This window comes from Sarcophilus harrisii, chromosome 3, assembly GCF_902635505.1.
Source record: "Sarcophilus harrisii chromosome 3, mSarHar1.11, whole genome shotgun sequence".
Taxonomy (NCBI): Eukaryota; Metazoa; Chordata; class Mammalia; order Dasyuromorphia; family Dasyuridae; genus Sarcophilus; species Sarcophilus harrisii.
Genome location: NC_045428.1, coordinates 461,975,840 through 461,996,492, shown reverse-complemented (window position 1 = coordinate 461,996,492; position 20,653 = coordinate 461,975,840). Strand labels below are relative to the sequence as shown.

At 34.1% G+C, this 20,653-nt stretch overlaps 1 protein-coding gene across 1 annotated transcript; it reads left to right on the top strand.

The window, feature by feature from the left end:
* Positions 1 to 9,058: 9,058 nt before the first annotated feature.
* LOC100929057 (olfactory receptor 8G1-like) lies at positions 9,059 to 9,994 on the top strand. Its single transcript, XM_003764335.1, has one exon. It carries the CDS (start codon positions 9,059 to 9,061, stop codon positions 9,992 to 9,994), a length of 936 nt encoding a protein of 311 aa, XP_003764383.1.
* The last annotated feature ends 10,659 nt before the right edge of the window (positions 9,995 to 20,653 follow it).

Genomic DNA, 20,653 nt, shown 5'->3' with positions numbered 1-20,653 from the left:
TGTTGGCAGGCCTTCAACAGCAGCCCTGCCTAAAAAACTGAAGTACTCATTTGTAATCCTAACTGTTGTAAAATGTCTCTTCCCCACAGATTGATGGGGATTTTTCCAACTATAAAAGTAGTAAAAACTCCTGTTTTGCCTTCAAATGTCCATCTCAAAGGAGTAGCACTAACTTCAGCTGCTATTGATCCTCTCATGCCAGACATATAGGTGTTTGCTTTAATCTTTGGCCAGTGACTGAGCCAGTTGACACATGTAATGACTGTATGATCTGCACCTATGTCTACCAATTCTTCTAATGGTATGCCATTTATATAGATAGTGAGCATAGGATGATCAGCTCTCACAGCTGCTGTCCAGAATATTACAGGATTCTGTTGCTTGGAGTGAGAATCTGGACAACTATCACCAGATTGCTTATTAGGAGTCTGTATTAGTAAACCTGATCCTACTCCTTCTGGTTGATAAGTCCCACATTGTCTATCTGTATTAGTGACAGGGATATTACCTACACATTCCCCAGTTTCTCACATCAGTGTGTGGATGGACACTGTTTTGTAAGTGCTCTCAGGAGGTGAAATAGTCAAGCCTACTGTGCCTGAAGGCAAGAGATCCACAGGCTGGAGAGGAACAGATTTCACCTCTCCAGGGGATATCTCAGTAGTCCCAGGTGCATACAACTCTATTCTCCCCAACTGTAATTCCTTTCTCCCATCAGGTTGTTTCCTGGCTGATTGGTTACATAATCCCTTTCTCCCATCAGATTACTTCTTGGCTGATTGGTCATGTTTGAGTACTGAACTTCTAAAGACTCTCTAGGTGTAGCATTGGCTGCCATCATGCCCCAAGTATTTTTTGTTTTTGGCCCTGGGACTGCCCCCACCCATCTCATTTTCCTGAATCAATCTATATTCTGATGCCCAATGGAAGCCTCTGTTGAATTTTTGACATGGGGTTATGGTTCTTGTCCTCCCACCTTATTTTCTCACTCTGTCTTTATGCCAACATTGAACTTTTAGATGCCCTACTTTACCACAATGAAAGCATTAATGAGTCTCTCTGGAAGTCCCTTGCCAAAAAGAGACCCTGTCTTCCCATGTTTGGATCTTGGGAAGTCTGCATCATAGCCTGGGTATAAAAGGTAGTTTTGCCCACTGTGGCACAACATCTTTTGAGCTCCTCTAAAGGAGCATCCTTGCATAGTCCTAGTATAACTCTTCTACAAACCACATTAGCATTGTCTTTAGCAGGTTGTCTTATCATAATTTCTGTTGGTGCATTTTCACCAATAGTTCATATGACAGCTGTCTGCAGATGTCCCACAGAATCAACAAAGGATTCATTTGGACCTTGTTCTATTTTTGCAAAGGCTTCTCTTCTGTCTTGTTTACCTGGAATAAAGCCCCAAGCTTTGATAGCAGCAGCAGCAATTTGCTCATATGCTTCTGTAGGGTAATTAATCTGTGCTGACGTGTCTGCATAAGAACCTACACCTGTTAGTTGGTCACAGGTGATAGGTGTATTAATTCCCATTTGCTTATTTCGTTGGGCTTGTATCCTACAGAGCTTAGTATATTCAGAAAACCACAACAAGTTTTGTCCAGTTCTAAGCATACCAAGTCACTCTCCTTTCTCTCACTTTGTCCCCCCAATCCTTGCCTATGATTATCTTACTACCCAACATTTAGCACGCACCAAAGGTGAAGAGAGCCATGATCCAAATATATGCTAATAAAGCCCTTATCTCACATTGAATAGGTAATTAGCCTGAAGTGCTGGGCATTCTCAGATTCAACCTATTCAGAGTTTCAGTCCTCTACAGCTACTACTTTAGCATTTGTCAGAGTTTAAGGCAGGAAAGCTAGTGATTTGCTGTGATGTGATTCCTAATAGGATGTGGTTACAGGTATTCTGGGACAATGATATTAAATAAATAAATTATGGAAATAATTGTGCCAACTAAACCTACATCGGTCCAGAGAGACAGTATGGATGGAATTATTTTTGAGGGACTATATGAGAAATTGGAGGGAGTTCTTATACATGTATCCTGTAACTGGAGATTTAATTATCTTCATTGATGTGAACATACATGTTAATGATTGCCTAGAGCAAGGGTCTCCTCCACATTTTTTGATCTTGCATTTTTAAAAATTTGTAAGAAAATTTTTGAGCCTGCATCCTAAATATAACTCTATTCATTTATAAATTAAACAACTGATCTTCCTTGCTAACATTGTTCAAATTACTGACAAGTCAGTCAATAAGCATTTATTAAGAACCCGCTGTATTGGGTACTGTGATATGTGCTGGAAAAACAAAGAAAGGCAAAAAAACAATATCTGCTGTCAAGGAGCTCACTATTTAGTGGGCAAAGACAATCTCTAAACTGCTATGTATTATGTTGTTTAGGTCAACTACCTTCAGCTATCTGCTGCCTTCTTCAGTCAGCTCCATGGAACAAGGGAAATTGTTAAAAGAAAATGCCAGTGTAATGAATTTATACTTTGCCTGGAAGTTGTATTGCTTTTGACAAAATCTTTTCTTTTCAGATGCCAAGATACAGTAATGTATACTTTCTACTCAGAATCTTTTTAATGAAATCTCTCCATGACTCTATATATTTTCAAATGTATTATAGTCATTCTCTTGGAGCAATCATAGGAATTAAATATAACAACAAATAATATCAAAATATTAGTCTTTGTTTTGACAAGCCACTGCAATTTTAAGAATTGCAAAGTGGTATAGCTACCATTGAAGATGTCACTTCTCAAGACCCTCATCTCTGCAATTTGTGTTCACAGTTGCAACAAGAAGTTTATGTACCTTAACTGCTATGCTTTTTTTCTAGCTTTGCCTTCTATTTGTTATATTATTTCATTAAATCTTGAACCATTTCCTTGTACTCTGTATTTGGTCTACTCGATCAATTAATTGACTGAGCATGTAGCTTAAATCCCTTCTTTCTTATACTTCTTTCTAATGTGATAGTTTCATTCTCTTGATAAGTTTCTTGTCATTAAAGATTGTAAATTACTCAAATTCTTTGCATGTCTTTGTTTTCTGTATTAAGCTGTGTAATGAATGTTTGTGCTCTGCAGTAATCTGTGTAACCATCAGCTATCAATACTGCTAGCTTTTATTAACCTTGCCAAATCCTCAAAGTTTATAGAAATTTATGACTGATTTGTAAAATTTGTTTGTTTTTTGTTTAAGTAGGAATGGGTGCTGTATTTTATCAAAAGCTTTTTCTGCATTTATTGAAATTATGTAGGTTATCTATTGGCTTTGTTATTGATATGGTTGATTATGATAAAAGTTTTCCTGACATTGAACGAGTCCTCCATTTCTCATATAAATCCCATTTGATCATAGTGTATTATCCTGCTGATAAGTTATTATAATCTCTTTGCTAATATTTTATTAAAGTTTTTGCATCAATATCCATTAGAGAGATTTGTCTGTAATTTTCTTTGTTTTGGCTCTTCCTGATTTGGGTATCAGTACCATATTTGTGTAATAGAAGGAATTTGATAGGACTCCTTCTTTACCTGTTTTTCCAAATATTTTCCATTGTATTCAAATTAATTTTTCTTTAACTGTTTGATAGAATTAATTTGTAAATTCATCTGGCCCTGGAGATTTTTTCTTAAGGAATTTATTAATGCTTGTTCAATTTCATTTTCTAAAATGGGACTAGTTAAATAATTTATTTCTACTTTTGTTAATCTAGGCAATTTATGTTTTTATAAATATTCATCTATTTTGGTTAGAATTTTGGATTTGCTGCCATACATTTGGGCAAAATATGTCCTAATTATTTCATTAATTTCTTTTTCCTTAGTGGTAAGTTCACTTTTGGTGTTCATGATTCCTTTCTTTTTTTTCTAATCAAATTAACCAAAGGTTTATATAATTTCTTGGTTCCCCCCCCAAAAAAAAACCCAATTCTTAGTTTTATTTATTAGTTCACCAATTTTCTTAGTTTCAATTTTATTAATCTTTACTTTGAGTTTCAGATTTTCTAATTTGGTATTTAAGTGAAAATTTTAATTTATGCTTTTTCTAGGTTTTTTAGTTGCATACCTAATTCATTGATATCTCCTCTATTTTGTTAAGCAGCTATCTAGAGATATAAAATATCCTTTAAGAATTGCTTTGGTTGTATCACATAGGTTTTGGTATGTTGTCTCATTATTGTCATTTTCTTAGATTGTTTCTGTGATTTGTTGTTTGACCCACTCAATTTTTTTTACAATTAGATTATTCAATTTTCAATTGATCTTTAGTGGATTTTTCCTTGATAGTGTATTTTTCCTTGATTTTTTATTGCTTTTTTGTATTGTTTTCTGGAAAGGAAACACTTATTATTCCTTCATTTCTGCATTTGATTGTGAGATTTTTATGCCATAAAATCAATTTTTGTGTAGGTGCCATGTACTCCTGAGAAAAAGATATATTCCTTTCTGTCCTTATTCACCTTTCTCCTGAGGTCTATTATATTTAGGTTTTCTAGGACTCTATTAATCTCCTTAGTTTCTTTATTATTTATTTTGTGGTTAAATTTGTCTGATTCTGAGAGGGTAAGGTTAAGATCTCCCACTAATATACTTTTGAGTCTATTTCTTCCTATGACTGACTCAAAATCTTCTCTAGGAATTTGGCTTCTCTACCACTTGGTGCAATTTAGAATCATTGCTACTTCATTGTTTATTGTACCCTTTATCAAAATGTACTTTCCTTCCTTATCACTTTTGAGATTAAATATCAAAATATCTTTTATTAATATCTTATTCTTTCATATCACATCAGTGTCCATTCACAACCACATTCTCTGTCCATGTGATGCTTCCCTCTCTCTGCCCCAGTAACAGATATAGTTCTTAAGAGTTATAGCTATAGTTTTCTCACCCAGGGATCTGAACAGCTTAACCTTTAAATAATATATTTTTCCCGTTTACTTTTCTATGCTTCTCTTGAGTTTTGTGTTCATATTCTTGTGCAGCATAATGTATAAATAGGTATAGAATAATTGTACATGTTTGACATATATTGGAGTACTTGCTGTCTAGGGAAGGGGGTGGGATAAGGGAGGGAAAAATTTGAAACACAAGATTTTTCAAGAGTGAATGTTTTATCCATTCCTAATAAAAACACTTGAGGGGATAGGAATAAATGGACTTTTCCTTAAAATAGTCAGGAGCACATTTTTAAAACCGTCATTAAGCATCATGTACAATGGGGAAAAACTGGAACCTCTCCCAGTAAGATCAGGAGCGAAACAAGTTTGCCCACTATCACCATTATTATTCAATATTGTATTAGAAATGCTAGCCTCGGCAATAAGAGTTGAGAAAGAGATTAAAGGAATTAGAGTAGGTAATGAGGAAACCAAACCATCACTCTTTGAAAATGATATGATGGTATACTTAGAGAACCCCAGAAATTCTACTAAAAAGCTATTAGAAATAATTCATAACTTTAGCAAAGTTGCAGGATACAAAATAAATCCCCATAAATCCTCAGCATTTTTATACACCACCAACAAAATTCAACAGCAAGAGATACAAAGAGAAATTCCATTCAAAATAACTGTTGATAGCATAAAATAGTTGGGAATCTATCTACCAAAGGAAAGTCATTATTATGAGGAATTATATGAGCAAAATTACAAAAAAACTTTCCACACAAATAAAGTCAGATTTAAATAATTGGAAAAATATTAGGTGCTCATGGATAGGACAAGCAAATATAATAAAGATGGCAATACTCCCTAAACTAATCTATTTATTTAGTGCTATACCAATCAGACTTCCAAGAAAATATTTTAATGACCTAGAACAAAATAACAACAAAATTCATATGGAAGAACAAAAGGTCAAGAATTTCAAGGGAATTAATGAAAAAAAAAAATCAAATGAAGGTGGCCTAGCTATACCTGATCTAAAATTATATTATTATAAAGCAGCAGTCACCAAAACCATTTGGTATTGGCTAAGAAATAGATTAGTTGATCAATGGAATAGGTTAGGTTCACAAGACAAAATAGTCAACTATAGCAATCTAGTATTTGACAAACCCAAAGACTCTAACTTTTGGGATAGGAATTCATTATTTGACAAAAACTGCTGGGATAACTGGAAATTAGTATGGCAGAAATTAGGCATGGACCACACAATACCGTATACCAAGATAAGATCAAAACGGGTCCATGATTTAGACATGAAGAATGAGATTATAAATAAATTAGAGGAACATAAGATAGTTTACCTCTCAGACTTGTGGAGGAGAAAGAAATTTGTAACCAAAGATGAACTAGAGATCTTTATTGATCACAAAATAGAAAATTTTGATTATATCAAATTGAAAAGTTTTTGTACAAAGAAAACTAATGCAAACAAGATTAGAAGGGAAGCAACAAACTGGAGAAACATTTTCACAGTTCAAGGTTCTGATAAAGGCCTCATTTCCAAAATATATAGAGAATTACTCCAATTTATAAGAAATCAAGCTATTCTCCAAATGATAAATGGTCAAAGGGTATGAACAGTCAATTTTCAGATGATGAAATTGAAACTATTTCCACTCATATGAAAGAGTGTTGCAAATCACTATTGATCAGAGAAATGCAAATTAAGACAACTCTGAGATACCACTACACAACTGTCAGATTGGCTAAGATAACAGGAAAAAATAATGATGAATATTGGAAGGGACGCGGGAAAACTGGTTCACTGATGCATTGTTGGTAGAGTTGTGAACAAATCCAATCATTCTGGAGAGCAATATGGGATTATGCCCAAAAAGTTATCAAAATGTGCATCCTTTGATCCAGCAGTTTTACTATTGGGCTTATATCCCAAAGAGATACTAAAGAAGGGAAAAAGACCTATATGTGCCCAAATGTTTGTGGCAGCCCTTTTTGTAGTAGCAAGAAACTGGAAAATGAATGGGTGCCCATCAATTGGAGCATGGTTGGGTAAATCGTGGTATATGAATGTTATGGAATATTATTGTTCTATAAGAAATGACCAGCAGGATGAATACAGAGAGGCTTGGAGAGACATGAACTGATGCTAAGCGAAATGAGCAAAACCAGGAGATCATTGTCCACTTCAACAACGATAACTGTATGAGGATGTATTCTGATGGAAGTGGATATCTTCAACAAAAAGAAGATCTAATTCAGTTTCAATTGATCAATGCTGGACAGAAGCAGCTACACCCAAAGAAAGAACACGGGGAAATGAATGTAAACTGTTTGCATTTTTGTTTTTTTTCCCGGGTTATTTTTACCTTCTGAATCCAATTCTTCTTGTGCAACAAGAGAACTGTTTGGTTCTGCATACATATATTGTATCTAGGATATACTGTGGCATATTCAACATGTATAGGACTGCCTGCCATCTAGGGGAGGGGGTGGAGGGAAGGAGGAGAAAAGTGGGAACTTAAGTGAGTGCAAGGGATAATGTTGTAAAAAAAAAATTACCCAGACATGGGTTCTGTCAATAAAAAGTTATAATTATTAAAAAAATAAAAAATAAAAATAAATAAAAATTTAAAAAGAGTGAATGTTGAAAAGGATCTTTGCATGTATATTGAAAATAAAAAAGCTATTATTTAAGAACAAACAAAAACAAAGAGGACTCAATGACTTGGCCCAATACCCTATCCACTGCACCATTTAGCTGTCCCTTGCATAAGTATGTGTTATAAAAAGGAATCATATTTAAATTATTCATTACTCCAAGACTCATAGTGCTTCCATAAAAATGAAACCTTTTTTTAAAGTAACTGAATCTAAAAAAAAATTCCCTTATCTTAAGAGTTTTCTTTTCTATAAGAAGAGAAAAGAAAAAAATTCACCAAATAGTATATATCTAAGAAATAGCATATGAAATACTTTTTCTACACTACTAATACACGATATATCCTGTTTCCCTCTGAAACATAAGGCAGAGACTTAATATAATAAACCCAATTTAAAATTCAAAATAAACTTATTTATAGGAGTAAAAGAAGGGTGAAAAATAAAACACTTGACATTAGAATTATTTTATCCCTAGTGAGATAGAAGTGAGACTTTAGGAGTGCCCATTTGTACTTCTAATCAAATTCCCAAGTTCTCCAGTCCTAAGAGAAAACGCTCATCATACCAAATAAGCCAGCAGCTCCAGTTATATTGATAAGTGCTGCTTGACCCCTTACATCTGAAGAGAAAACTCTCTCTCAAAACCTGCAAACAGAAACTTGGATCTCTATTTCAGAATTTTTAAAGAAGTTCAATGTATGAGATTCATACTATTAATTAGGCTGAGAACAAATAGGGACAGTTTTCCAAACTGTCAATATGAACCTAATCAATACCATTCATCATCTAGAACAATGAGAACGATAACCTTAAGTTCCAAGACTGCCAGGTGAGTAATTGTCTCCTTTTAAGCCTAGAGTCATAGGAGTTAAGATTTTTGTGAAAGACATCTTGAAAAGCCTTCCTGGTCATTAGGAGATATCAACATGCTTGGTGAAGAAATAGTTCACTATAAGGGAAAGTGCAGAATTAGTAATTGTCGAGGTGGTTCCAGCCCCTGTCTTTTAGTAGTATTTTATTAAAGAGAGGGCCACAGTTTCAATGCATTTTCAAGTTTTGATCTCAGATTAAAAATGAACATCTCAAAAATATTTTCTTATCTTTGAAATGGAATAGAATCATTGTTTCTTGTCATCTGAGATTTTATTAAGACTTCAGATACAGATATCAAGTATGAATCATTGGCCACAAAGAAACACTGGTAGGCATATTTTTGTGACTGATTCTTCTCTCTCTCTCTCTCTTTCTTTTTTTCTTGGTTGCAATTGGGGTCACACATCTAGGAAGTGTTAAGTATTTGAGGTGGGGTTTGAATCAGGTCTTCCTGACCCTAGAATCAGTGCTCTATCCATTGTAATACCTAACTGCCTCACGGTATCCCATTGTTTATGAACTGCTGACAAACTATGAGGATCTCCTCTGATGTACTGCTTTTTTCCCATTCCAACAGAATACTCTTTTTAAATGGACAGAGGCAATAATTCTGCAGTGACAAATTTCATCCTTGAAGGACTAACACACAGGCCAGAACTCCAGATTCCCCTTTTACTACTATTTTTGAGCATCTATGTGGTCACCTTTGTGGGAAACCTGGGAATGATGATATTGATTGGAGTCACTTCTCACCTTCACACCCCCATGTATTATTTACTTAGCAGTTTGTCTTTCATTGATTTCTGTCATTCTACAGTAATTACTCCCAAAATGTTGGTGAATTTTGTGTCAGAGAAGAACATCATCTCCTACAATGACTGTATGACACAGCTCTATTTCTTCCTCATTTTTGTAATTGCAGAGTGTCATATGTTAGCAGCTATGGCATATGACCGTTATGTGGCCATTTGCAGGCCCCTGTTATATAATGTCATTATGAGTCATGAGGTATGCATTTGGCTGGTAGGTGGTGTATTCTTCATGGGCTTGGTTGGTGCCACAGCTCACACAGGATGCATGCTTAGACTGTTTTTCTGTAAGGACAATGTCATCAACCATTACTTCTGTGATCTCAATCCCCTCCTAGAGCTGTCTTGCTCCAGTACCTATATTAATGAAGTGGTGGTTGTTTGCTTCAGTGCATTTAATATCCTCACCCCAACTCTAACCATTCTTAGCTCTTACATCTTCATTATTGCTAGCATTCTCCACATCCGTTCCACTGAAGGGAGATCCAAGGCTTTCAGCACCTGCAGCTCTCACATGGCAGCTGTTTCTATCTTCTTTGGCTCAGCTGCCTTCATGTATCTGCAGCCCTCTTCAGTCAGTTCTATGGAACAAGGAAAAATGTCCTCTGTGTTTTACACAATCCTTGTTCCTATGTTGAACCCCTTGATCTACAGCCTGAGAAACAAAGATGTGAAAGTTGCCATGAAGAAATTCATGGAAAGGAGAATGTTCTGGTGAAGAAAAGAAGTGCAAGGGTAATGATTTTATACTTCGTTCTTGAAGTTGTATTCCCTCTGGAAAAAAATTTTTTTTTCAGATATCAAGATACACTGATATACATTTTCTACTCACAACATCTTTTTCTGAAATCATTCCATGATTCTCTTTCTTTTCTTTTCTTATAATGCTCTTCTTGGAGTATTCATAATAATCAAATATACTAATAAATAATATCAAAATACTGTGTTTTTGTTTTGATGAACAATGCTGTTTTAAGAACCACAAAATGGTAGCTACCTACCATTATACTCTAAAGATTTTACTTCTCAAGATTCTTATCTTTTTGTAAATTTTGTTCACTGTTGCAATGATCACTTTATGTACTTTAAGTGCTCTGCTTTTTGTTTAACTTTGCCTTCCATTTGCTATATTCTTTCATTCAAACTTGACCCATTTCCTCTTATTATGTACGTGATCTACCCAACCAACTAATTGGCTGGGTCTGTGGCTAAAATTTTTTCTGTTTTATACTGCTAATGTGATTAATTTCATTCTCTTGGTAAAGTTTCTCATCATTAAGGATTGCAGAGTGCTCAAATTCTGTCGATGTCTCCGTGTCCTATAATAAGTTACGTAACTATCAGTTACCATTAGCCTTGCCAAAACCTCAAGGTTTATAGAAACTTAGAACTGAGCTATAAAATGAAGATATAGGGTTTTTTTGTTGTTGTTACCAAAAAGTATAAGAAGGAATTGTCAGTACACAATTCTCATGACGCTCTTTGGTCAACTTTTATCTGGGACTTTGGGTACATCCATTGTTCTAACAGGAATATCAACCAAATAGAGAGACTATTAAGGATCTCCTTACAGGTATATGTAATTAATCTAGAGCTCATTATGGATCCCCAAATTTCAAAAGTTGGGTTACTTAGTATAAATAATCTGAGAAGAAAAGATTTGTTGTTTTCTTTTTCCTCATTGCCACAAAGAGAGAATATAGCTGCTAAACCTGGTTGTTGATTCTGAATAGCCACTATCTAGCTATCTTAGCTATCTAGCTATCTAGCTATCTTAGAAAATGTTAAAGGCTTTGTGAAGATGCCTTCTCTTCATCTTTGAACTAAAGTATATGGAAGTGTTTCATGATAGAAAGAGGAAACTAGGATTGTGGTGAATGAGTATTATAATAAGGTTATAAAATGTTATTCTAAGGAAAAGGGCAGAGGCTTTTCATTTTTTTCTTTGTGTCTTTTGTGCCATTGCAGCATTTAGTTATATGTTTAAAATATATTTATATCTTAGGAAATAATTCTAGGTAAATATTTAATATGATATAAGGAGATAAATCAGATAGCCTGAGCTAAAATTTGTTTTGACACGTACTCTAAGACTATCTCATCACCCTTAATGTAAAATTGAAAATCCAGATATAATTGCTCTATGAATATCATGGAATGTCTTCTGTCTTCTACCATTACCCCTGATGACCTGGCTAACAACTCAGAAAAAAAAATTCAGAAGTAGCAGTACATAACTAAAAGGTGAGTTTCTCAGCAAGTTAAAACTATTCATATAATGTTCATAGTACTTTAATTACGCTTGTATATTCTTGACACTGGACTTAATGTAATGATTCAAATATATACATTTCTTAAAAGACAAAAGAAATGGATAGTGGCTTTTCTTTTTTATTTTAAAAATACATTGTTTTATGAAAACATTTTGGGAGAGAAAAATTAGAGTAAAAGGAAAAAACCTTAGGAGAGGTTAAAAAACACAGAAAAAAGAAGTGAACATACCATGTGTCGATTTACAATAAATTCCCATAGTTATTTTTCTGGATGCAGATGGCATTTTCTGTCCAAAGTCTATTGAGATTATTTTGGGTAACTGAACTTCTGAGAAGAACAAAATCTTTCATAGTTGATCATACCACAGTCTTCTTATTATTGTTTACAATCTATTCCTGGTTCTGCTTGTTTTTCTCAGCATCAGCTTATGTAAATCTTTCCAGGCCTTTCTAAAACCAGATTTTTCATCATTTTCATAGAAAAATAATATTCCATTACCTTCATATACCACAACTTATTCAGCCATTTCCCAATTAATGAGCATCCACACAAGAGTTGCTACAAACATTTTTGCATATGTGGGTATGGGTTCCATTCTTTATGATTTCCTTGGGATACAGACTCAGTAGGAGCACTTCTGGGTCAAAGAGTATGCCGAGTTTGATAGCCCTTTGGGCACAGTTCCAGATTGTTCTCTAGAATTGTTGGCTAATTTCATACCATCAATAATGCATTAGTGTCCCAGTATTCCCACATCCTCCAACATTAATCATTATGTTTTCCTGTCATTTTTAGGGAATCTGAGAGGTGTGAGTGGTATCTCAGAGTTGTTTTAATTTGCATTTTTCTAATCAACAGTTGTAAATTCATCCCTTCTCTAATGATCTACTAGGTAAATGATCCCTTGCTCTCCTAATTTGTTTATGGCATCTTTATCCCCAAATTATGTACTCATTTTGAAGATATTTTGTTTTGGAGTGTGAAATATAGCTCTATGTTGAGTTTCTGACATTATTTTCCAGTTTTGCCAACAATTTTTGTCAAAAATGAGTTCTTATTCCAGAAGCTGGAGTTTGAGGTTTTATCAAATACAGGAAAACTGTAGGCCTTGATTATTGTGTCATGTGTATCCAATCTATTCCACTGATCTACCAGTCTATTTCTTAGCCAGTACTAAATGGTTTTGTTGATTGCTGCATTATAATATAGTTTTAGGTTTGGTACTAGGTAGGTTTGTATTTTTTTTCCATTAATATCCTTGATATTCTTGATCTTTTGTTCTTCCAGATGAATTTTGTTATTATTTTTTCTAGTTCCATAAAATAATGTTTTGTCCATTTGATTTGGTATGGTACTGAACAAATAGACCAATTTAGGCAGAATTATCATTTTTATTATATTAGCTTGATTTACCCATGAGCGATTGATATTTTTCCAGTTGTTTAGATCTAACTTTATTTGTGTGTGAAGTGTTTTGTAATTGTGTTCATATAATTCCTGAGTTTGTCTTGGCAGGTAAACACCTAAATATTTTATTTTGTCTACAATTATTTTAAATGGACTTTTTCTTTCCATCTCTTGTTGATGGGTTGTCATTAATATATAGAAATGTTGATGATTTCTGTGGGTTTATTTTATATCCATTGACTTTGCTAAAACTGTAAATTGTTTCAAGTACATTGTTGGATGATTTTCTAGGTTTCTCTGGATATATCATCATATCATCTGCAAAGAATGATAGTTTTGTTTCCTCATTGCCTATTCTAATTCCTTAATTTCTTTTTGTTTTCTTACTGCTAGAGTCAACATTTCTAACAATGTTGAATAATAGTGGTGATAATGGACATTCTTGTTTCACCCTGATCTAATTGGGAATGCATCCAACATCTCTCCATTACACATATTGCTCGTTGTTGGTTTTACATAAATACTGCTTATTATTTTAGGGAAAGCCCCCTTTATCCCTATTCGATGTTTTGAATAGGAATACATACAGTATTTTGTCAAAAAGCTTTTTCTGCATCCATTGAAATCCATTGAAATTATGTTTTCTGTTGGTTTTGTTATTGACATAATCAATTATGGTAATAGTTTTCCCGATATTGAACCAGTCCTACATTCCTTATATAAATCCTACTTGGTCATAATATATTATCCTGGTAATAAGTTGCTGTAATCTCTTTGCTAATATTTTATTAAATTTTGCATCAATATTCATTAGGGAGATTTGTCTGTAATTTTTCAGTTTTGGCTCTTCCTGGTGTAGGTATCAGTACCATTATGTCATAGGAGGAATTTGGCAGGACTCCTTTTTTACCATTTTTCCAAAGAGTTTATGTTTTGTTTGAATTAATTTTTCTTTAACTATTTGGTAGAATTCATTTGTCAATCCATCTGGCCCTGAAGATTTTTTCTTAGGGAGTTCATTAATGGCTTGTTCAATTTCTTTTGCTCAAATAGGACTATTTAAATAATTTATTTCTTCTGTTAATCTTGGCAATCTATATTTTTTCCCAGCAATTTTTGCAAAAAAATAAGTTCTCATTCTAGAAGCTGTAGTTTGGAACAATGTGTTTTGTTTTGGACATAGTACATTTAAGATATCTATGGGCCATCCAGTTTGAAATGTCCAATTCAAAGCTGAAGATGTAAAATGTGGGCTCAAGAGAGAGATTAGGATTGGATAGAGTTGAGATTCATCAACACCAAGATTATAACTGTCCATGGAAGCTGATGAGTTCCCCAATTTAAAAAGCAGAGAGAAGTGAAAATAGAGCCTAGAGCTTTAAAACATACATAAAATTGAAATTTAAAAGAGTAAAATAAGGGGGCAGCTAGATAGCACAGTGGGTAGAGCACCAGCCTTAGAATAAGGAGGCCCTGAATTCAAATCTGATCTCAAGCTCTTAATACCTATTATCTGTGTGACCTTGGGCAAGTCACTTAAACTCAACTGCCTTGTAAAAAACTACAACAAAAGAATAAGGTAACGCAACATTTGTGAATATTATATTTTCGCTCGAAACTTCTTTTGTTTTTAAATTAAATATTAAAATTATATTAAATAAATTAATATTTTGATAAGAACAACACAAATGAACATGTATTATTATCTATGAAAATCCTAGACACTTTGTGATAAATTTATTTAAAGGCCTGATTCTAAATTCGGTTTATTTTAACACTAGATTTCAATGGATGCCATAATTGGAGAAGGAAACCTGACAACTTCAGAAAGAACAAATTACAAATGAAAGTTCATGAATCATAAAACTTGCCTCAAATCACATTCACCTTCATAAAAAAAAATTAATTGATTTTTGGCTAGTAAGTTTCCTTTTTCCTGATGCCAACCAGTTTTATTCAAACACTGATAAGTTGTATTTCATTATGTATGTTGTATGTGTGATGTATTCATATGTGTTTGTGTGTGTATGCCTTGATTGCAAGAGGCAGTTGTATGGGGCTATTCTCATTGATGGAGACTATTCAGTGCTTCACTTTAATGAGAGAAACAGAGTTAGTGAGAACTGTAGAAAAGAGAGATCTTTGTCTTCTGGCTTCCATCTTCAAGAGAGATATCATGACATTCCAGAGTCTTCAGATCTCTGAAGCAAAAAAAAAGGTAGGAAGAAACTCAAATTTGGAGAAGCTGGAAATGTCTATTTTGTTCTTATCCCCAGCGAGAGACTGGGGAGTTTTTCCTTAGGTACAATCTGAGATTTTCTCTATTGGTTGAAATGGAGGACCTCAGATAAGTATTGTGAATAACAAAAAAGTCAAAAGAAAATCCCTTGCCTTCAAGGAGTTCATAATGTAATGGAGGAGGCCAAAAAAAAATAGGTACAAACAAGTTATAGACAGAATAAAGAGAAAATAATTAAGAAAAACAAGGCAATCAGATTAAGAGGGGTTGGGGAAAGTTTACTGTAAAAGAAGGGGCTTTAGTTCATACTTGAATCCAGAAAACAGAAATGAGAATATAAACTATTCCAAGCAAAGGAAACAGGTAAAGAAAATGCCCAGAGTCAAGAAACAGAGTGTTTTGTTCATGGATCAAGGAAGCTATTGTAATTGGATTCAAAAGTATGAAGTGTAAAATAAGAAAAAAAAGATTGAAAAGTTGGGGGAGAAGGACTAGATTTTGAAGAACCTTGAATACCAAGATTTTTGTATTTGTTCTTGTAAGTGATTGGGAGCTACTTGAACCTTTTTAAAGTATTAATTAATTCAATATTTCCCCCTCTTCCAGTTAATTTGAAATATTTTTTTATATTTGTTTTTAAAAATTTTGAGTTCCATGATTCTTTCTCTTATTCCCATTCCCTGCTCCCATTAAGAACCCATATGTGAAGTTACGTAAAACATTTCCATAAGTCATGTTATAAAAGAAAACATAAATTTCCCATCCTAAAAAAATCATGAAGAAAAATAAAGGGGGGGGAGAGAGGGAAAAAGGGAGAGAGGGAGAAGAAGGAAGGAGAGAGGGAGGGAAGGAGAGAGAGAGGGAAAAGGGGAGGGAGAGAGGAATAAGGGCAGGGAGGAAGAGAGAGAAAGAAAGAGAGAGAGAGAGAGAGAGAGAGAGAGAGAGAGAGAGAGAGAAGAGAGAGAGAGCACTTCAAACTGTATTCGGAAACAATCACTACCTTCTCTGATTATGGATAGAATTTTTCATCATAAGTCCTTCAGAATAGTTCTGAATCATTATACTGCTGAGAAAGTCATTTATAGCTGATCATCCTTGAATATTGCAATTACTTTATATGCAGTACATCTCATTTGCTCGACTTTATAGAGGACTTTCCAGAGTTTTTTTTTTTTTTTTCCAAGAGCATCCTGCTCATCATATCCCACAGAACAATATGCATCATAATCACATGCCACAATTTATCCAATAATTCCCCCTTGATGGGCATCCCCTCAATTTCCAGTTTTTTTGCCCTGAGAAAAGAGCTGCTATAAATAATTTTGTAAATATAGTTTTTTCATTTTTTTAAAATCTCTTTTGGAATTCATGACTAGTAGTAGCATTGTTTGGTTAAAGGATATGCATGAATTTATGGCCTTTGGACATAGATCCTATCTTTCGATCATTTATCAAGTGAAGCACAGCTATTATCCTTTTTTAAATGTTTGACTCAGTTCCTCTGTTTGAAAAATGAGGCCTTATCAGAGAAACTTGATTCAACATTATTTTTATAATTACTATGGCTAACTGTATTTCCCTCCATTTATTCTATTCTCTCTCTCCTTTCACCCTGTCCATTCTCAAAAGTGTTTTATTATTTTTATCACCCTTTCTCCTTCCTGTATTCCATTCCCCTCCTACTTTCTTGCAGGGTAAGATATATATTTATACCAATATTAAGTATGTATGTTATTTCCTTTTTGAGCCAATTTTGATGACAATAAAGCTCATTCACCCTCTCTTCTCTCTCCTTCCTCCACTATAGAAGCTTTTTCTTGCCTCTTTTTATAGCAGATAACTTATTGCACCATTCCACTTCTCTCTCTTTCTTTCAATATATTCCTCTCTCACCCTGTAATTTAAATTTTTTTGGTATTATCCCTTCATATTCAACTCACACTTTTATTCTTTTTCTACATATTTTCCTTGTAACTTCCATAATAATGAGAAAGTTCTTATTAGTTATAAGTCTCATCCTTTCATTTAGGAATATAAACAGATAAACCTTAAGTCTGTTATGATTTCCCTTTCCTGATTACTTCCTTATGCTTCTCCTCAGTCCTGTATTTGAAAATCAATTTTTCTATTTAGCTCTGGTGTCTTTATAACAGATGCTTGAAATTCCTCTAGTTCATTGCATTTCTAAATTTTCCTCTAAAGGTTTATACTCACTTTTGCTGGATAGGTGATTCTTGGTTGTAATCCTAGTTCCATTGCTCTCCAGAACATCATATTCCAAGCCCTCCAATCCTTTAATAGAGAAGCTGCTACCTCTTGTGTTTTCCTGATTCTGGCTCCACTGTACTGGAATTATTTCTCTTCTGGAGATATGCAATATTTTCTTCTTGACCTAGGAGTTCCAGAATTCGACTATAATATTCCTGGGAGTTTTCATTTTGGGATCTCTTTTAGGAGGTGATTGGTAGATTCTTTTAATTTCTATTTTATCCTCTGCTTCTAGAATATTAGGCTAGTTTTTCTTGATAATTTTTTGAAAAATTATGTTCAAACTGTTTTTTGATCATGACTTTCAAATGAACCAATAATTTAAAAATTATCTCTCCTGAATCTATTTTCCAGTTTAGTTTCTAGTGAAATATTTTACCTTTTTTTCCTAATTTTTCATTCTTTTGGTTTTGTTTTATTGTATCTTGATTTCTCACAAAGTTATTAGCTTCCATTTGCTTAATTCTAATTTTTAAGGAATTATTTTTTCACATGAGCTTTTGTATCTCTTTCTTATTTGGCTAATTTTTGCTTTTTAAAGAATTCTCCTTATAAGCTTTTTGTATTTTAACATGCACCGTTCTCAATTCTTTCCCTAAATCTTCCTCTCTTTTACTTGATTTTCAAAATCCTTTTTGAGTTCTTCCATAGCCTAAAACCAACTCTTATTTTTCTTAGAGGCTTAAAGATGTAGTTTTGACTTTCTTATCTTCTTCTTAGTATGAATTTTGATCTTCCTTGTCACCATGGTAACCTTAAATGGACAGAATCTTTTTTCTGTTGTCTGCTCATTTTTCTAGCCCATTACTTGATCTTTAATTTTTTAAAGTAGAGCTCTTTTTCCAGGGTGGAGTGTGCATTGTCCCAAACTTTGATAGTTTTTTGCAGCTGTTTTCAGAGATTCTTCTAGGGACCTGACAATAAGCTTTCTTTTCTGCCCTGAAACTGTGAGAAGAGTTCCATAAGTACCTGTAAGATCTAGCATGTTAAAGCAATACAGTCCTGCTTTGCTGCTGCTAGAGTCAGGGCTGGGGCTGAGGCTGTGATAGTACAGCCTGTATTGAGTTTGAGCACTGGACCCGCTTGACAGAAAACTTTTCTGCTGATCTTCCAAGTCCTCTTTGCTGACTCTGGACTGAGAAGTCTAGAATTTATCAGTAGTGCCACTGATTCAGAGATCAGTAGATTCATTCCTATTTGCTGGCATGGGGCCAGGGCTGGGACCCCTAGGGCTTCGTTGGTGTGACCTGCACTGGGATTGCATTCTGAATTCCCACTTTGCTGTCTAAGACCTTTTCTTCTGACCTAAATTGTCTTCAGCTGGAAAATGTCCTATTCTCTCTTTTGGGGTGTTCTTTATTTTTTAGTCATTATTTAAAGGAATTTGGAGCACTTTGGGAGAAAGGTTGAGTGAGTTCCTACCTTTACTCCACAATCTTGGCTCCACCTCTACTACCTGGGGTTATTGAGTAAAGTGGTGCTTTAGGAAAATCACATTAGTGCTTGAAGTATGGATTGACATGGAGATAGTCTTGTTTCAGACAGACCCATCAGCAGGCTGTTGAAATAGTCCAAGTAACGAGGGCCTTGACCAACGTGGTAACAATATCAGAGGAAAGAAGGGGGGGGATATTTGAAAAATGTTGCAAAAGTGAAATGGATAGAATTTTGCAATGGATAGGATATTGAGAGGTGAGAGATAGTGAAGTTGAGGTTGATACCTATATTGGAAACCTGGTAGACTGTAATGATGATGATGCCTTCTAAAAGAAAGGGAGAGTTTAGCAGGAAAGATAATGAATTCACTTTTGGACAGATTGAGTTTAACATACATATTTGGCATCTAGAAATATGAGACCAATGGAGAGGTTAGGGCAGGATAGTTAGATTTGAAATCATCAGAATAAAGATGATAATTAAATCTATGGGAGCTAATGAAATCACCAACAGGAATAGTATAAAGGGAGAAAAAATAGTGCCCAGGACAGAGCCTTGAAGGATGCCTATGATTAGTAGACATGGCCTGGATGAGGATTTAGCAACGAGACTGAGGAGTGCTCTTATAGGTAAATGAGGCAAACCAGCAGAGAATGGTAGACTGAAAACAAAAAGAAAAGGCTTTTAAAGAAGGGAGAGAAATCAACAATGTCAGAGGCTCAGAAGGTCCTGGAAAATGAGGTTTGAGAAAAGATTATTGGATCTGATAATTAGATTACAATATACTTTCTCTTTTGGGGAAGGAGGCAATGTATACTTAGGTCAAGGTTCAACATCAAAGATAGCGGATAGTGCAAATGATATTGATAATTTTGCATTTTTTGGCTCTTGATAGATCTGTTAAGTACTTCATTGTTTTTACCTCATGTTAATAGAGGTCTCTCTTAGCAACTGGAAACATGTCAGCTTTGCTACATTTTTGTTCATTTGTGTTCTCATTAGTAGCATTATCTTTCGTCAGCAGTTTTTTATAGGAATTCTTTATGTTATTTGTCCATTTTTTGAGAGTTAGTTTTAGTTAAAACTAATATAATTAATTACAGTGGAGGATAGACTGAAACACATATACTCCACCAAGGTTGACTCTGTTCCCTGACCACTTCCATGGCTTAATGTGGAAGGGCTTATTTCTATTTAAATCCACTCAAATGGGCATATGTAAAATATGAAGAAAATGAATGAGTGAGGTTAATTTCAATTGTCAATCAGTCCATAATGTGGAATTCCCACTCTTCCTAAGAGTGACCTATATACTTGACATATTGACTGAATAAAAGTACCAGTATCAAACCACCTGTTACATATGCAAAATATAATTTCTTCCTTACTTTTAGATAAGACAAGAATAAATGCAATATGTTTTTCTCTACATACAAGTGGATCATCTTGCACCAAATATTCAAATTTCTTGCTAAGACTGTCAATTTTACATTTGCAATGTCTCTCAAATACTCCCTTTTCTTTCCTCTAATACTGTCATTATCCTGGTACAAACCCTTATTACCTTGTGCTTATACTATTGTAAGAGCCGACTAGTACGTCTACCTGCCATCTCTCTTTTTTCTTATTTTTAAGTATCTTTTTTATTGTAGTAAGTTTATTTTTTAATATACATTGCTTTATAAATCATGTTGGGAGATAAAAATCACACCAATCATGTCATACTTCACCTCAATAAACTCCCTATCACCT